Source organism: Penaeus chinensis, chromosome 8 (assembly GCF_019202785.1).
Source record: "Penaeus chinensis breed Huanghai No. 1 chromosome 8, ASM1920278v2, whole genome shotgun sequence".
Lineage (NCBI taxonomy): Eukaryota > Metazoa > Arthropoda > Malacostraca > Decapoda > Penaeidae > Penaeus > Penaeus chinensis.
In genome coordinates, this window is record NC_061826.1 from 33,781,466 (window position 1) to 33,798,965 (window position 17,500).

The following is a 17,500-nucleotide window of genomic DNA, read 5'->3' on the forward strand; positions in this document are numbered from 1 at the left end:
CTAATAATGTACAAAAAGTTTTAAAGACACAACTCAGAGCACTGTGGAAGTGTTTAAAAATGAAATGATACAATGGGTTGGATTCATTGTCTGACAATACAGCAACACATAATAGTGAAAGAACAAGGGCTGAATCAAATTCTATCCCTCAAGTTCAGTTCTTAGTTGTTCTGGCTTAAACTTGTATCAAGTAACTTAATCACTTACTTATTCAGTCACCATCTGCCACCCACCATCTACCCACTCACCCACCCACCCACCCACTCACTCACTCACTCACTCACTCACTCACTCACTCACTCACTCACTCACTCACTCACTCACTCACTCACTCACTCACTCACTCACTCACTCACTCACTCACTCACTCACTCCTTATTCACCCATCCTTATCCAGTTCTTCCCTATCCAATGCTATCCTACTCCATTTCATTTTTTACATCTGTTTCTTTTCTGTCTCACTTTCATGTGTTTTCTCTCTCTCTGATGTACTCATTTTTCTCTTTCTGGATCCAACCGTCAATCTCTTCCACATCTGTATCCTTTTCCTTGGCTTTTTTAAATTAAGTGGGTTATTCCAAATCAGGAGGACGTAAAAAAAGTGCGGGGAATAAATAATGCAAAATGATTGTCTTCAGAAAATTAAAGATTGGGTACCTGTACTAGGAAGTGATCCATAATAATATATTTTCTTGTTTTCTATAATTGTAATTTGATTGTATTTTTTTTTTTCTTTTCTTTTTTTTTCCATGATTGTATGTGTGTGCTTGTGATGGGGAGTGACTGAATGAATGTTCATGTATTGCTATTCTTCTGACATCTAACTTTATGCCAGAATGAGTCCACATTTTTTGCATGTATATTTCTTATTGTATGTAAAATGTCTTCAATTTATGTAAGTAAATATTCTCTTAATATACATAACTTTACTCTCATGTATGTGCATGGATGCATGAAATTGAACATGTCTGTGTATGTGTATATATTTGTCTGTATATCTCAAAAATTTCATACACAAATAGTCATGGACAAGAGATGATACAGGCCTTCATTCACAGAAGCAACAGCTAGCACAGTCACTACCCTCCCCACCTCCTTGTTCACAGATACAGACTCTAGGTCCTGTTCAGACAAAAATTATTAGATTGTAGGGATTTTGTATTTGATAAAAAGTGTTTATAGTTGGGATAAAGACAGAAGAAACTAAGAAAAAGGGTTTTAGGTGTAATGGTTAGTGTATTTACTGATTAAAAAAAAGATAGTGATACATTATGCTATTTATGTCAAAAACCTGAAACAGCCTGGATTTTAGAAAAAAGGGTGTGCCTCTGTGGTAGAAAATGGGTTAGACATCCAGAGATTCTAAAGGAAAGGAGTCTTTGCATTTTCAACTTTAGATAGTAGCCTCTGTTTATGCCACTATATATGATGGCCTTTAGCCCATTTTTTGAAGATAATTTCCTTACAGAATTTTGGTAAATGGGGAATAATTTACTGTAAAACTTTGTAAATACATTTAGAAACACAGCTATGACTAATTTGGTCAGTAGATTATAAAGTAAGTAGAAGGGCCCTTTTCATATTTATAGGTTTATTAATTGGTGTCTCTTTAGTTCATGGTCTTCTAAGTGACCTTACCCTTTGATGCTTGAAGATACAGTATCTTTTTTTTCATTACTTTTGATTACACATAGATGGGCGCAGAAGTACTTAGTCATTTATTAGGCTTACCAGATCTCTGTTTACCTCATTCTTTGAGTTGTCATTTTATATACTTTTTTTTCTTATTGTTAATTATGTTAGAATGATGATAATGACAATAACAATAATGGCATTAACCCAATGCCACTGAGGGAAATGAATAAAAAATGGGGAAAATGCTGTTTCATTTTTTATATTTTTTGTGAAATGTCTCTGCACATAGATGACTCTGCTAGTGCTTAGCCACAAAGGAGTCCATTAGTAGACCTTGTGATTTGAATTGACGGGAAAATTTTTTTTTTACTAGTGCTATGAATATTGATGGCGTTATTATTATCATAGACATTATAGTTACTATAATATTATAAACATTAGTAACAGCAAAATAAGATCAAAATCAAAGAAAAGGGTAAATCAAAGAAAAGGGTAAACGGGCGAGACAGGCAGTACTCATAATTGGCTCATTGGTGACTTAGTACAAGTGCAGCCATCTATGTCTATGTGTAAATACAATTAAACAAGTTAACTCACAGTGGCCGTGGCATACGTATGCGTCATGCCCGTCTGCATTGGGTTAAAGTCAGTAAAAGTAAAAAATAGGGAAAAAATACTAAATAATCAAGGAATGGGGTAAGCAGAAGTATTAGGTAAGTTTTGCTTTGACAAAGCACTTGTGAAGCCATCTGTGTAAAAAAATTAATTAATGAATAGATAATTAAGATATACAAAGCTACAGTGAATAGAGTACATACCCGAAACCAGTTAGTTTTAAGTAACATGATAATATTTACTTTATTATCATTGCTATTGTTTTTATCAGTTTTATTTCTTTATTCTTATCATTATCATCATTCTTATTTTTATCATCCATTATTATTATTATTATTATTATTATAATTTTTTTTTTTAATTTAACTATCATTATTTATATAATTGTTTTTGTTTTTGTTTCTCTTGGATATTTATACCCTGTACAAGATAAAATTTCACATCTAAAACAAAACAAAAATCTCTTCTGAAAGTACTTTAAAGGCAAGGAAGACCCTGCTTCTGAAAATATTAACCCATTCGCCCCAGATTTATGCTCTGTCCCATGTAGTTTTTGGTAAATTTTGTTACATACAGATGGGTCCGCATGTGCTCAGCCGGCAAGGAGTCTATCATTGGACCCTAGTTACCGATCCTGATTTCCCCATTCCTTGAATTGGCGGGAAAATGTGTTTTTCTTATTAATTCCATTGCTTTCGATACTGTTATTATTGGTATTGTTATGATTATTAAATTGTCATTAAAATATTTTAGACAATGAAATGATACAATTTTTTTTTTTCTAAAGTGAAGGAAAAGGGTAAACAGGTAGCTCTGATAAGTGGCTATTTGGTGATTAAGAACTTGTAGAGCCATCTATGTGTAAATACAATAAATAAACGTGTATTACAATGGGCATGGCATGTATTCTTGCCACATGGGGCAAATGGGTTAATAGTATATAGCAAAGTAAGTGTATAATGGGTACATTTGATGTGATAGATTAGTAAAAGCTTAGTAAATTTGATCAGATAAAGGTATTATGATATTGTAAGATCAAAAGAATCTGATAGTATACTGCATATCCATTCAGTACCGACCGATTTGGTCGGAAGTTGTGTGAATTGGGGTAAAAGCATTTTTTTTTTTTTTCTCTCTTTTTCTTTTATTTTCACATTACTATTCTTCTAAATGTATTGCTATGGAATTGTATATTGAAATATTTTGTACCTATTTTTAAATTTTGCTCCTCTTTCTTTGCTATTTGTCATTTTCACTTGCTTGTAATGCCGTAACCCATTGGATCTTGGCGACATGACCAGCACATCAGAACAGAATATGCCATCATGGAAAGAACTTGGCTGAGGGCTAGCTGATGGGTATTTCATCATGAGAGCACGAAGCTCTTGAGGAAGATTAAACTCAATGGGCATTTAGAAGGGGCTCTTGCTTTATTTCCACTGGTAAATGATAGTGGAATGTACTATCCATGAGCCATGCTTTAAAGAGCACCACCTTCAAAGCATTATACAAAACACAATGATACTTCCTGTTATTGTTATTAACAGAGTTGTAGACTATCTAGAGATAACATGAAGTCTGCTCAAGGAAAACAGTTTAACACCATCATGATACAATATAACAAATGATTAATATAGAAAATGACACAAAAAGCAAAAAACATTACAGGAAACAGAGAGATAAAATCATTCAAAGAGGAGGCAAGGAGTCTTGATACCATGCATGAGTGTTTGTGTGGGCCTGGCCTACAAGCCACTCAAGTCAGTCTAATGCTTGGATTTTGGTCCATGTGTGGGCCATGAGGCACCCAGATCCAACTGGTTAATATGTTTTCCATTTACTCTCAGCTCTGCTGTCAGGCATGAAATATATTCAAGATGTATTTGTTTAAAATGATGAAACTGAAAATAGCAATGATGTTCTGGCTTTGTGGTGTTTATTGTAAGATCAGTGAAGCAGCATTTCCAAAACATATCTCCTTTTGAGAAAATGTGTAACTGGTCTGCATTGTCTTCTCTTTTCACAGTTCCTTCTCTATTAGATATGTATCTAGTATTTTAAGGGAGAGCATTGACTAAGAGCAAGTAGTTCTTATATCTATTTCCTCAAGAAAAAGGGAAGGTTTTGCTTGAATACAAAGATGGCTTCTCCTTGCAGGTATAGAAGCTTAATTTTATTCTTCATTTTTGTCTTCATTATATGTCATTCTTTCTTATTGTACTCTCTATTTCCAATTTCACTTTATATGTATTTAATTTTTTCTCTTATATGATTTTTTTCCTATTCTCCTTTCCTAGTTTATCATCATCTGTTTTGTATGGCTTGGCACTTCACCCATGTCCACGGCTTAGTTTTTTTGTGTTCTTCAGTGTTCATTCATCTTCACTCCTTCCCCTTTCAGCTCTCAAATGGTCTCCTGATTTCTTCCACTTCCACTTTCCTTGTTTTGTGATAAGATTAACTTGAAAATCTTGGTTGGTTCATTTGAGTTCTAGGTTTTAGATAACAAAAAGCTGTACTCTTTTTCATCTCCATTTACATGAATCAGATATGTCATCACATTATTTGTGTGTGTGTGTGTGTGTGTGTGTGTGTGTGTGTGTGTGTGTGTGTGTGTGTGTGTGTGTGTGTGTGTGTGTATATATATATATATATATATATATATGTATATATGTATATATATATATATATATATATATATTTGTGTATATATATATGTATGTGCTCGTGTCTGTGTGCTCGTGTGTGTGTGTGTGTGTGTGCGTGTGTGTGTCAAAGAGAGTGAGTGAGTGAGTGTGTGTGTGTGTGCAAGTATGCAGAATTAGGATTTGAATATCTTTTCTATTTGTTTTTATTCATTTTGAAATGTATATATTTTTATTATTTTTTTCTTAGTAAGAACCATATGTTTGGTGGGTAATGATTGTATATGCAGGAGGAACCTGGTACTTTGTAAAGAAAATAAAGGAACCCTTTTTCTCCAGATGATGTGGTGTTCTTGGCATGACCGATTTGGGTGCAGCTGTGGGCTCGGGGTCATTCACATCATGATACTATGAAGCAGGCATTTTTTATGCTGTTCTTTATGCTCATATCCCACAATCCCTGGGGCTATTGTCTGGGGGATAACAGGATGTGTAATGTTCCAACTGGCTAGTTTTTTGTTTAAAAGGGGATAATTACCACATAAATCATTCATCTGTTATACCTGAAAACTGTCATGCTCCAAAACATGTGCTTTCTTGTTGCTGCTGTGAATTTGTAAGTACCTTTCACCTTAGTTTACATAATCATCTTTCATCTAATCAGAGTGTAAAACTGATTTGTTGAAATGGATGCTTATCTACATAATCAGGTTACTAAAATGAATGTTATACATCTCTGAATATGCAGGAACATTTAAATTGTGTTTTAGATGCAAGTGGTACTAAATTAAAATCATGTCCCTTTGTTGGTGTGCCATGGTGAATGCAATGCACTGTCTGCATTTGAAATAGCCTCAGAGGCACTCCCATTTGGCCACATATGCTCCCTGGAGAGGAGGCACAGCAAACCCCAAATTCTCCTGGAGGCATTGACTAGAGTTTGATAAAGGTGAATAATATATTTCCCTTCTGAAGTGGTGACAAGAGAAATATGTAAAGACCCTTTTCCAAATGTTAATTGTTATTTCACAAAAAAAAATATGATGTTTATGTGGATATAAATATATATGAAAGATTTCCTAAGTATTTTACCATTCAGAATTTATGAGTTTTGAAATGCCTTAAGACAATTTGAAAATCAGCAGCTGTTCTGAGCTGGTACTCTCCAATCTGTCATTATATCCAGTTTCTAGTGCAATGACAGGATCAGCGAAAAGGAAACTCTGGCTAAACACCGTGATGGCTTATAGGAATGGCATTGGATGTAGTCTGTTTCCAAGAATAAGCCATGGAACTTCTTTTCTTTCATCATCATTCTTTCTCTGTCCCCCCCCCCCCTCCATTTTCCCAGATGGATTTCACAAATTTGCTGTATGTTATGCAACAAATTAACTATGGAAATTTTTCTTTTTGAATTGCAATAAGTGGACAAATTACGAAAATGTTTTATTTTGATCTTAAGTCTTCATCTTATGTGCTAGCTTTCTTCATGCTGACTTCTGCTGAATGATGGCCAGTGGCAAGGCAACAGCTTTGCAATTGTTCAGTGTTTGTTTGACTAGATTTAAGGCTGCACGGAAGGATTGGGACCATATTTTTAGAGCAGAAGACTTAGTATTTGGTATAGATGTGTTGCTCATTAATATTATTATTAACTAGGGAATATTTTGTATCCTTTTATGATGTTGCCCATTTGTATGCATTACTTTTAACTCTTAGAGTTGGTATATTGTACTTGTGTGTTTGTAGTTAATTATATGCATTTGTATTTCACTTTTTCCCATTCTTGCTAACTTCTCATGTGACTCAATTTATGTTTATAATTTTTTTGCCATTTACTTTTTTTCAGATTATGTTAATTGCCTTTTTCTATCCTTATTGGTGAGGTAAGTGACCCAGTGAGAGACTGTGTGAAAAACTCCCTAACTTGGATATACATGAGTGCGTATATGTATTTGTGTGCGTGATTGTATGTGCATGTGTGTATGAGTGTCTGTGTAATAATTTACATTCCTGTAAGTGCACTTGTGTGAGAGAGAAGTGTGTGTCTGGAGTGACTATTCACTGCTCAACACAGCAAGCTGCTGTTATTCTGTCTGTCAGTATTCAGTTTGCCACCTAGGCCTCCTGTCTGAGTCACGCCATTTTTTAAGCCAATGCTGCACCACTTTGCCTTCTCTTTTGATTTTTATGGATCTGGTGGAAAGCATTCACCACCTCTCTAATGTTATTATGTTCCAGCACTCAGGGCTGTCATTTCCTCAACTAGTAGATGGCAATTTCTTCCTTTATCTATTTAGTGTTCAGTATAAGATTTTTTTTTCCCTTTCTTTCATTCTCTCTTCCTTTTTTATTTATTTTAACTTTTGTCTTTTTTTTTGTGGTATAAGGTATACAGCACAGTCAGACTTGTAAAAGCTAAAATTATTGACATTGCGTTAAAATTGTGCAGAAAAGTTCAAGTAGTCCAGAGTTCATAGTCAAATGTTTGTTAATGGGTAAGATAGCAGTAAAACTTTGTCTCCTTCTGTCACATGGAAAATGGATCACAGAATACATGTGGTAGAATGTCACATAAGGAGTAGGCTCTATGGTATCTACATGTTTTCAGCATGACTAAGTCAACAGATGCTTCTTTTATCTTACTGTATGCATAAGTTAGATGGTTTAGTGTGTCCTTCTTTTTATTACTTCAAGACAAGTAGAAATATAAAAGAGTCTAGCCATAGAAAGACTCGCATTATTTATTTTGTAAGAGAAATATTAGATATATAAGGAAGAAATTGTGTTGTGAATTATAGGACTTAAAACTTCTAATTTAGTGAATATGTTTTAATACAGGAAATATTTTATTTGTGAGTAAAGTATTACTAGATGAGGTAATGAAATATATAAACTGAAAAATTGGGAATCAGTAATGGAAATTGTGATGTATTTTTTAGTATGTTAAGGTTCAAGATATATTCTTACTTTATTTATTTATTTTTTTTTTTATTTTCTTTTTTTTTACTTTAAAATAGAAATCAAATCAGAACTTATAATGGTAATTATAAATCATACATTGACAATCAATTTATCAATTCAGTAATTAATCCCCATGGAACTTTGATTGTGAAAAGTTGAACCATTCTCACAGAACTCCATCTTGTTTTTTTTCCCTGGTGCAGCACTCTAGTAGTCCAAGTGAAAGCCACCAGGAGCCCGGCCCGCAGATTGACCCCAACCCACTGCCTCTACCTCCAGTCCCCCATGAAGTCATGCGAACAGGCCTCCGAACGCCACCAGAAGGGTCTCATGTGTCCTTGGGTGTACCAGGTCCTCACACAGGTCTGTAGGTTATTATTCTTAAATTTGTGTATTCATGGGTATTGTAGTTCTTGACTGGATTGAATATTTTATGATGTTCAACAGATTTTGAGTAGAATTGCAATATGAATTTTGAATCTTTTTTTTTTTACTTCTTTTTAAATTGTGATAATAAATTTTCATGCATTGGCTTTAATCTGTTAGGAGTAAATGTAATATTGAGTGTTTGTTTGAGTTGTTCAACTAAAATTTTACAATTTAAAAGTCTTTTCAAAGACAAACATGCATGTCTGATGGAAAGTGGTCCAATAATATATCTTGATTTTTAAATTTCAAGTATGTGTGTAAGTGATCGATGTGGTGATGCTTACATTTAAAGATATTTTTGGGAATGCTTTTGAAAACCAAGTCTTTGAAATCTGTTACATACCTGCTCTTGTTTCCTAGCATAATCAAGAAGATAATGGTTATAGAGCAATACAGGGTGAATAAATTTAGAAATAAAAAAGAGAGAAAAAAAATATATGATTATTTTGCATTCAGGGTGAAGTGAAGTTTGGTGTGTGCATGGAGGACGAAAATAGCCGCGAGCTGCCTAATGCTGTGCTGTTCTACCGGCCTGTCCGTCAGTTTGTTTATGCCATCCTGTTTAACCTTCACCATCACACATTTATGGCCCGTAAAGCTAAGGAAGAAGGACAAAGTAAGCACTTGAAAATGCTTTTTTTTTCTCTCTGCAAGGTCCTAGAGGGTAGATTTTTTATTTTATTTATTTGTTTGTTTATTTATTTATTTATTCGTTGGTTTTTGTGTGTAGAGGGTTTTTTTTTTTTTTTATTTGAGGTTTGTTTCATAGGGCTTTTTGTGAATCCTCGCTTTTTTTTTTTCTGGTACTCTTTTTTTTTTTCTTCTTCTTCTTTACCTGATTTTCTTTTTTCTTGTTTGGCTAATTTTCCTGAAATATTCTCTCTTTTTTCTCTCTCTCTCTCTCTCTCTCTCTCTCTCTCTCTCTCTCTCTCTCTCTCTCTCTCTCTCTCTCTCTCTCTCTCTCTCTCTCTCTCTCTCTCTTTCTCTCTCTCTTTCTCTCTTTCTCTCTCTCTTTCTCTCTTCTCTCTCTCTCTCTCTCTCTCTCTCTCTCTCTCTCTCTCTCTCTCTCTCTCTTCTCTCTCTCTCTCTCTCTCTCTCTCTCTCTCTCTCTCTCTCTCCCTCCCTCCCTCCCTCCCTCCCTCTCTCTCTCTCTCTCTCTCTCTCTCTCTCTCTCTCTCTCTCTCTCTCTCTCTCTCTCTCTCTCTCTCTCTCCCTCCCTCCCTCCCTCCCTCCCTCCCTCCCTCCCTCCCTCCCCCTCTCTCCCTCCCTCCCTCCCTCCCTCCCTCCCTCCCTCTCTCCCTTTCCCTTTCTCTCTTTGTCCCTCTCTCTTGCTCTGTCTCATTCTCTTTTTCTTTTGCTCGCTGGCACTTTTGCACTCACCATGCACTCTCATATTCATGCATTTATGCAGTCATGCACTCGCTCAGTCGTTCACATATTTATTTATATATTCCTTCTTCCCTTATTGGCAGCAACAACACCTGCATTCTTTTTCTGTTATGATGAAAGCATGTAGGAAAATATGTGATGCAAGGAAAGTAGAGGAAAGATTTTCAAGGGCCCAAGGCCATTTCTGCTCTTATTGTGTTCTGTTGAAAATACTGGTATGGATTTGCTATTTTACAGTTGGATACACAATTAGAAAATGTCTTACATTGATTGCCATGGAGAGAATTCCATTTCCCAAAATTCCCTTTTTTTTTCTCTTTTTTTTCAAACTCATTTGTTGATACAAATGTCCCAATTAATTTCAGGTTTTCTAAATCAACTTTAAAAATAGCCCCAAAGAAGGTTAATGTCAAATCTGACTGCAAAGAGAGAGTTATTGTTTTTTTTTTAAGTATATGAAGAAAAGGTTCACTAGAAGTTTTAATCACATTCTGTCACTTTTAAAATTTATCATTAGTGTCCCATTTCTAGTATCCATCTAGAACATAATCCTTGCACCATAGATATATTAGTGAAATGAATACCAAATAAAATTACACTATACTTCAGGATAAAACATAAGTGTGTTCACATTTTTGTTTTGTTCATTATCATTCTATCTTATAGTTTAGCATGAATAGTTGTCTCAAAATATGATAGAACTCAGTACTTTAAGTTCTAGTGTGCATTTTCAAATAAGCAAAGGGCTTATAGCAACTGCTAGATCATGTGCCTCTTTTGTTATATCCACTTGTGATATCTTGACCTGTTTTGAAAATAATCAATTTAGAATACTTAGTCAGATACGATAGTGAAATAATTGAAATTATTAACAACTTGCATACTCATATACATGATGGTACACAAAATGTTTTTATTTATTTTATTTTTTTCATGCTTCAGCAGTTTTTAACTGTATCCTACAGATATGAACTAGCTTAACAAATCAACATTTAATCTTTAAGAAAGTACCTTAAGGTCATCAGGGCAATATTTTGTAATTCACTGATGTAATGGAGTGAAAATGAAGTAATTTTTTATGTTGCTTGTTGTTTTAATTTTAAAATCACGTTATCAGACTACTATCTTTAGTAATGAGGGTTTTTTTTCTGTCACCTTAGATTTTAAAAATACTTCTACATCCCTGTAGTTTTTTTCTTAAAATGAAATATAAAATGCGTGTAATGTCTGCTTTTCTCATAGCAAGTTGAAATGCATTAAAATGAGCAAAAAAAAAATGGCTCAACCTTTGCACTTTCAACAAGACAATGAACTAATTAATAGTGCAGAGCTTCAGTCATGAGGGTCATTTTTGAAACATAAACGTCTTTGTAATAAAATGTATCTTAAAAAAAAAAAAAAAAAAAAAAGTTATCTTCCTTGGTATTAGTTTTAAGAAATGTCTACATGATCTGCAATCTCTTTGCATGAAGAGTGTCATCTGATTGATTAAAGGAAATTAATAAATAAACAAGCAAATTAAGAGGATAGTTTAAGAAATGAAGTCCATTTAAATTCAGTTTTGTAACCTCCAGCCAGTATACTGAATATTTAGTCCTTAATGCAAACTCCTCAAATTGTATGTAATTACGATGGTTTGTTCTTGTTGTTCTTGTTTTTGTCATTGTTATTTTTGTTATTATTGTTATTAAAATTATTAAATTATTATTATTATTATTATAAATATTAATATTAATATTATTATCATCATTTTTAACAATATTATAATATTATTGTTATTGTTATTATGAAGGAAATAATAATAACTGCCATCATCATCATCATCATCATCATCATCATCATCATCATCATCATCATCATCATCATCATCATCCATCATCCATCATCAATCATCACTGCCATCACCTCATCACCATCATCATCATCATCATCAGTAATCAATTATTATTTTTGATTGCCACCACCACCATTATTGATTATTAGTTTTTATTGGCATCATTAGTTATTCATCATTCTTATTGATCATCATCATCATCATTAATAATATGATCATTAGTATTATGGTCTTCAACATTGTTATTGTTATTATCATTATTATTATCATTACTATCATCATCATCATCATCATCATCATCATCATCATCATCATCATCATCATCATCATCATCATCATCATCATCATCCATCATTATTGTTATGGTTATTATTATTGTGAATATTACCATTACGGTGATTATTATTATCATAGTTATTATTATCATCATTATTATTATGAATATTAGTGTTGTCATTATCTTTATCATTATTATTATCATTACTGTTATTGGTACCATTGTAATTATTATTATTATTATTATTATTATTACTATTATTATTATTATTATTATTATTGTTATTGTTATTGTTATTATTGTTATTATTGTTTTTTTTTATTCTTTTATTATGTTACTACTAATGCTACTGTTATTATCATTATTGTGAATATCATCATTATTTTTATCATATTTTTCAAACAATTTAAATCTCAGTGTTTAAGCCTTAAGGACTTAGACAGGGGCCACTTGAATTGGGAGTATTAAAATTGAGTTGAGACTGGTTTTGAATACATATATATAAATATGTTGAGAATCACCTGTCCATGTTAGTGTCCATGGATATTTTTATCTTTATTTATTTATTTATTTTTATTTATTTATTTTATTATTATTTTTTTTAACTATAACAAGGTCATAAGCCTCCACTGGTCAAAGGGTGTTTATTTGCACCACAAGTAAAGGTGAAGCATTCACGTATGACCTTATTTATTAGTATCGGTCAGAAAAAGACAAGAATGTCTGAAAATATTGGATTTTCCTAAATCTGAAGAATTCAAAAAGAAAAAAAGGTGGCAAACAAAGGGACATGTATAATTGAAAATATATATATTTATCTGCCCCAGAAAGAATGATTATGTACTTTGGTTTACATATGACCAGTGCTTTAGCTTTAATAATCATCTCACATAACAATATTATTACTTCCTTCGTAATATGAGTAAAGGAGAAAAAGTCGGCACATATCAGAATGATTGATTATGAAATCTTCAAAGAAAACTTTTTAAAAATCCTTGCAAAATTCCATTTATCTAGCAATGAAGATAGAATTGACCCCTTTGAAGCTGTGCACATTTACTGTTCACTGTAATTTTGTTTTTTCAATTTTGTTTGCATAAATATTGTTTCATAGACAATAATGTACTAAGGTGTCAATAACTAGCCTACCAGTCCTTGCCTTTTTACTTCATTTCTCAAATTTTCAGGAAAAGAGTTTTGATTTCTAATGCTTTTATTGTTATTGATAATGTTATTACTATTAATGACCTTATGATTATTATATTGTTATTGATAGTACTAATAGCAGTGGTTCTCAGCCTTTGCAGTCTGGCAACACACTAGTCTTCTTCAGCATACCAGCTCTTTACACAAACTGTAGTTGACATGTTTAGAGTGATTATATACAATCTACTATATTGGGAAATGGTAAACTTTAGGCTAGGTTAACCCATTTACTGCAGTATAAAAAATTGGTAAGTGGCCAGTAATGTGGGTAGTTGGTGCACACCTTTGCGCCTGGCTTTTATGGTACTTCAAGCACAACATTAGGCATCTAATAGTCTGTAACTTTATTTCATAAATAAAAGGTTTCCCTGTACTCTAAGTGCCTGTATCTAATAGTGACACCAAACAAAAGATGTCACTTCTATTGGAGAAAGACAAATTCCCTCAAATGAGCTGATGGCATGGGGTATGTCATGATATGATCTATGACCAAAGGGTTAGCTTGCATTTTCTTAATGTTTCTGAACTAAAAGACAGTACGGTAACTTGAAAACACGAAATGCGTATCTATAAGATATAAAGCGACACACTTGGAGAATAATTCTTACACTTCCTTATCACAACGCACTGGTTGAGAACCACTGCTAATAGTAATTATTAATGGTTAAGTATGTTTGATCATTTTAACCTGATGCTGCCGGGGATGGTATGTACGTGTATACCATGCCCTTTGTATGTTTAGTTTATTAATTGTCTTCACATATAGATGGCTCCAAAAGTAATAGGGAACTTACTAGTACTACCTGTTTTACCTGTTTACCCTTTTCCTTGATTTTAGGAAATATTTTCTTTTATATTGAATTACTATTGGTCATGCCACCATCATGTCTGTAATAATAATAACAGTATTGATGTTGATAGCACTAGTGAAAATACATTTTTCCCAAAAAACTCAAGGAAAGGTGAAGGTCATAAGCTTTACTATTTGACTCCTTCATGGTTAAACACTTGTGGAGCATCTATGTGTCGAGACATTTCACAAAACAGTACTACAATGAACACTACATTTTCCCAGCAGCATTGGGTTAAGGATTTTAAGTAAGTAATAGAATGCATGGGCAGTGACTGTCTCCAAAGATGAATAGATAGGTTAAAGTTATATACAACTCCTTGCAGTAAAGGAGAGTGTACCTTTAAAGAAGTGAGTGGCCTGTTAAATATTTAAACTTTCAACACATGCCACTAGTGTATTCTAATCCCTCAAACCTACACAACATGTTGAGAGATGTCTAATGATACCCTTCATATCCAGATGAATGAATTAATGCAAGAAAACCGAAAGGATAACAATCAAAACAGACTTTCTCTTAATTTATGCACATGAAAAGACAGGCAGTTACATACATGCACATGTATAGTCATCTACATGGGAAAAACATATCAAACAACCTTTCCTCACTTTAACTTGTTGGATTTGGGTGCCTTGGGACTTACAAGTGGACCAAAATCTGGGCATTAGACTTACTTGAGTGACAGTTCTCCCAAGTGTTAAGCTTGTTGGCCTAGCCCACACTAACCTTCTTTGCCTCCTCTTTGCATTTATATTAACTCTTTTTCTGCAGTTGCATTTTTTGCTATTTTGCTATTTTCTGAGTTCTACATTTGTCATTTGTTATTCTGCATCAAAATGGTAGTAGACTATTTTTCTTTAGGAGCCTATATACTATCTCTCCAGGCAATCTACTTTTCTGTGCAGTAACAGTAACTATAAGTCAAATTATGTTGTGTTTATTCAGTTTTTGTAATCACCTTACAGTGTTGCTCATGGCCGACAGTAGTAGGATCCTGTACTTAAAATGAATGTCCTCCCTGGAGCCAGTGCTCTTCCATTCATGGTTCACAGATAATACATTCCCTCCTCGTTTGCTGGTAGAAGTAATGAAAGAGCCTCTTCCTATACACCCACTAAGTCTAATTTCCCTCAAAGAGTTTTGTGCACCAACAGTAAAACATCCGTGTGCCCTGCTCCTTTGCCAAAGTTTTAATGATGACATCCTCATCACCTGGATCCAGGGGGTTAATTCATACATACACATATATGTACACACATGAACGTCTGTATACACTCATATACTCCTATCTACACTCATGTACATATGTTGGTATACATGGATGTACCATATATATCTGCATGTATATCCAAAGTCACAAATATGTTTATTGAAATATTCTAATGACATAATATTTATTCTTCTGCCTTATTGGCTGTTTACCAGGCTAAAGTTTTCTAATTTGAAGGGAGTGATTTTTTTTGTTATTTTTATAACTTGTAAATGAGTGGTCATATTTCATTCAATAAATGGCATTAGAATGATAAAATAAGTTTAAATTCTGTGATTTTGTATGATAAAGTTATAAAAAATTAACAGTGGAAGTAAAATAAAAGATAACATTCCAAATAATATGTATTTTTTAGAATATTCATATATTTTTTGTACTTTATTTACCAAGTAAGACTAACAGAACATAAACAAGTTACTTTAAGATTAGCTGTTGTTTGATTTTAGCAAGTACTTATAAGTGGAATTATTTTCCTTTTCTTGAAAATAAATATATTTTGAATCCTCTTGGAAATCTTGAATATATTATAGATTAGAAAAACATTTCTTTTTTTTCTTTTTAACTTTATCCATATAGTGCAAAAACAATTTTGATGCCATGGGAAGGTGTCTTTTTTTTATTTTTTTTTTTGGGGGGGGAGACATCACCCAAAAAATTGCAAAATGTAGGGATTACTATTGACAAAATATTTAATGATTAAGGAAATCTATAACTATACAACTTATAGTTAATATGTGAAACTAAAATTAATTCCCCCTGTGATGAATCCCCTGAACATAAAATTGAGAACCTAAGCATGGTCTTTCAGGTCTGTATTCAAGAAGAGATGGTCTTTTCATTTTGTTATTGATTTTATGTATTTAGCTGTCATCTTTGAATGGTAAACTCTTGTTCTAGCCATTACCATCGTTTTTATATTCTCATACTGCTTTCATGTTGTGATTAGTATTGTAATCATTATTACCATGAATGTTATCATTATAAATGTAATTTATTTTTTGTAACCAATATCTTTGGGCTTACATTTAGAAATTTGCATAATTCACTTCATTGAGTTACACTAGCTAGAAACTTTTTTTTTTTCTTAACTTCAGAAATATTCTTGATTAAATTCTTTACTTAGTTCATAAATTCATAATGACATGTATTGTTAAAGAATGGATAGAGAAAATAATGAATAGAGGAAAAGCTAATTGGAAGATTTTTGTTTGAATAAAAAACATATATTTGAACCAAAGATAATTTTACTATCATCCAAAAATGAATTTGTGCATTGTCTTTTTTTTTTCTATTTCGTGTTAGTTTTTCTTATTTTTGTGTATTATGTGTATTTATCATTACTTACCCAGTACTTTTCCCATGTTTACACAGAGGGCCTAGCCACTGAGGTACCTGAAATCAAGGTTCGCGAGTGGGTGTACACCAAAAATAACCCATACCGCACTGCTGACATTGTAGAAGCAACACCCATCAATTGGGCCGTGCCGACCGTCCAGAGGTTGTGGTTTGGGTAAGGATGAGATTTCTCAAGGAATTTTTTTGATGGAATTTAACATAACTCCGGTCTAGATTGCAAAGGGTTTGACTTAATGCCGCTAGGGAAAGCGAATAAGAAATGGGGAAAATGCTGTGTTCATTTTTTATATTTTTTTGTGAAATGTCTCTGCACATAGATGACTCTGCTAGTGCTTAACCAGAATTGAGTCAATTAGTAGACCTTGTGACCTTACCTGATTTGAATTGGTGGAAAAAATGTATTATTTACTAGTGCTATTAACCTCAAAGGTGTTATTTTTTTTATAAACATTATAATTACTATAATGTTATAAACATTAGTAATAGCAAAATAGGTAACGTAAAATATTTTTGTAAATCAAAGAAAAGGGTAAATGCGCGAGACAGGAAGTACTTGTAATTGGCTAATTGGTGACTTAGTACAAGTGTAGCCATCTATGTGTAAAACCAATTAAACAAGTAAACTCACAGTGGGCATGGCACGTACGCACAAGTCATGCCTGTCGGGATTGGGTTAATAGGTCGCACTTTGGTGAATTGATTACATTCACACACACCCACAAACACCCACACCCACTCAGACCCACACCTCCTTATACTCACACCCACACACATCCACGAGTAATTGTCAATGTGTTTTCTTGAGTCCCTCATGCATGATATTTAACCGCTTTATTATTATTGAAAGTTTTCTTTATCATCTTATTGTTACATTACTGTTGCTAACATTCATTTTAATGTAGAAGATCGTATCATAATTTTCCTCTCTTCCAGATCGGTTGTGGATGACAAGAAGCGCCGCCTCAGAGCATTTCTAAGCTGCATGCGATCCGATTCACCTCTTATGCTACACACGTCCCATGTTCCACA

General features: G+C 33.2%; 1 protein-coding gene across 10 annotated transcripts in view; it reads left to right on the forward strand.

The window, feature by feature from the left end:
* LOC125027931 (constitutive coactivator of PPAR-gamma-like protein 1) overlaps positions 1-17,500 on the forward strand; it is a 66,972-nt gene that overhangs the window by 42,953 nt on the left and 6,519 nt on the right. For 9 of the 10 annotated variants that reach the window (XM_047617091.1, XM_047617089.1, XM_047617088.1 and 6 more), the window contains 3 exons: positions 8,063-8,222; positions 16,487-16,625; positions 17,405-17,500. The exon at positions 17,405-17,500 is cut by the window's right edge and continues 30 nt beyond it. In XM_047617091.1, coding sequence (XP_047473047.1) covers positions 8,063-8,222; positions 16,487-16,625; positions 17,405-17,500 — 395 coding nt within the window. Of the gene's footprint in view, positions 1-8,062; positions 8,223-8,744; positions 8,905-16,486; positions 16,626-17,404 lie in introns of all 10 variants that reach the window. The other variant, XM_047617093.1, reaches the window with a different exon arrangement.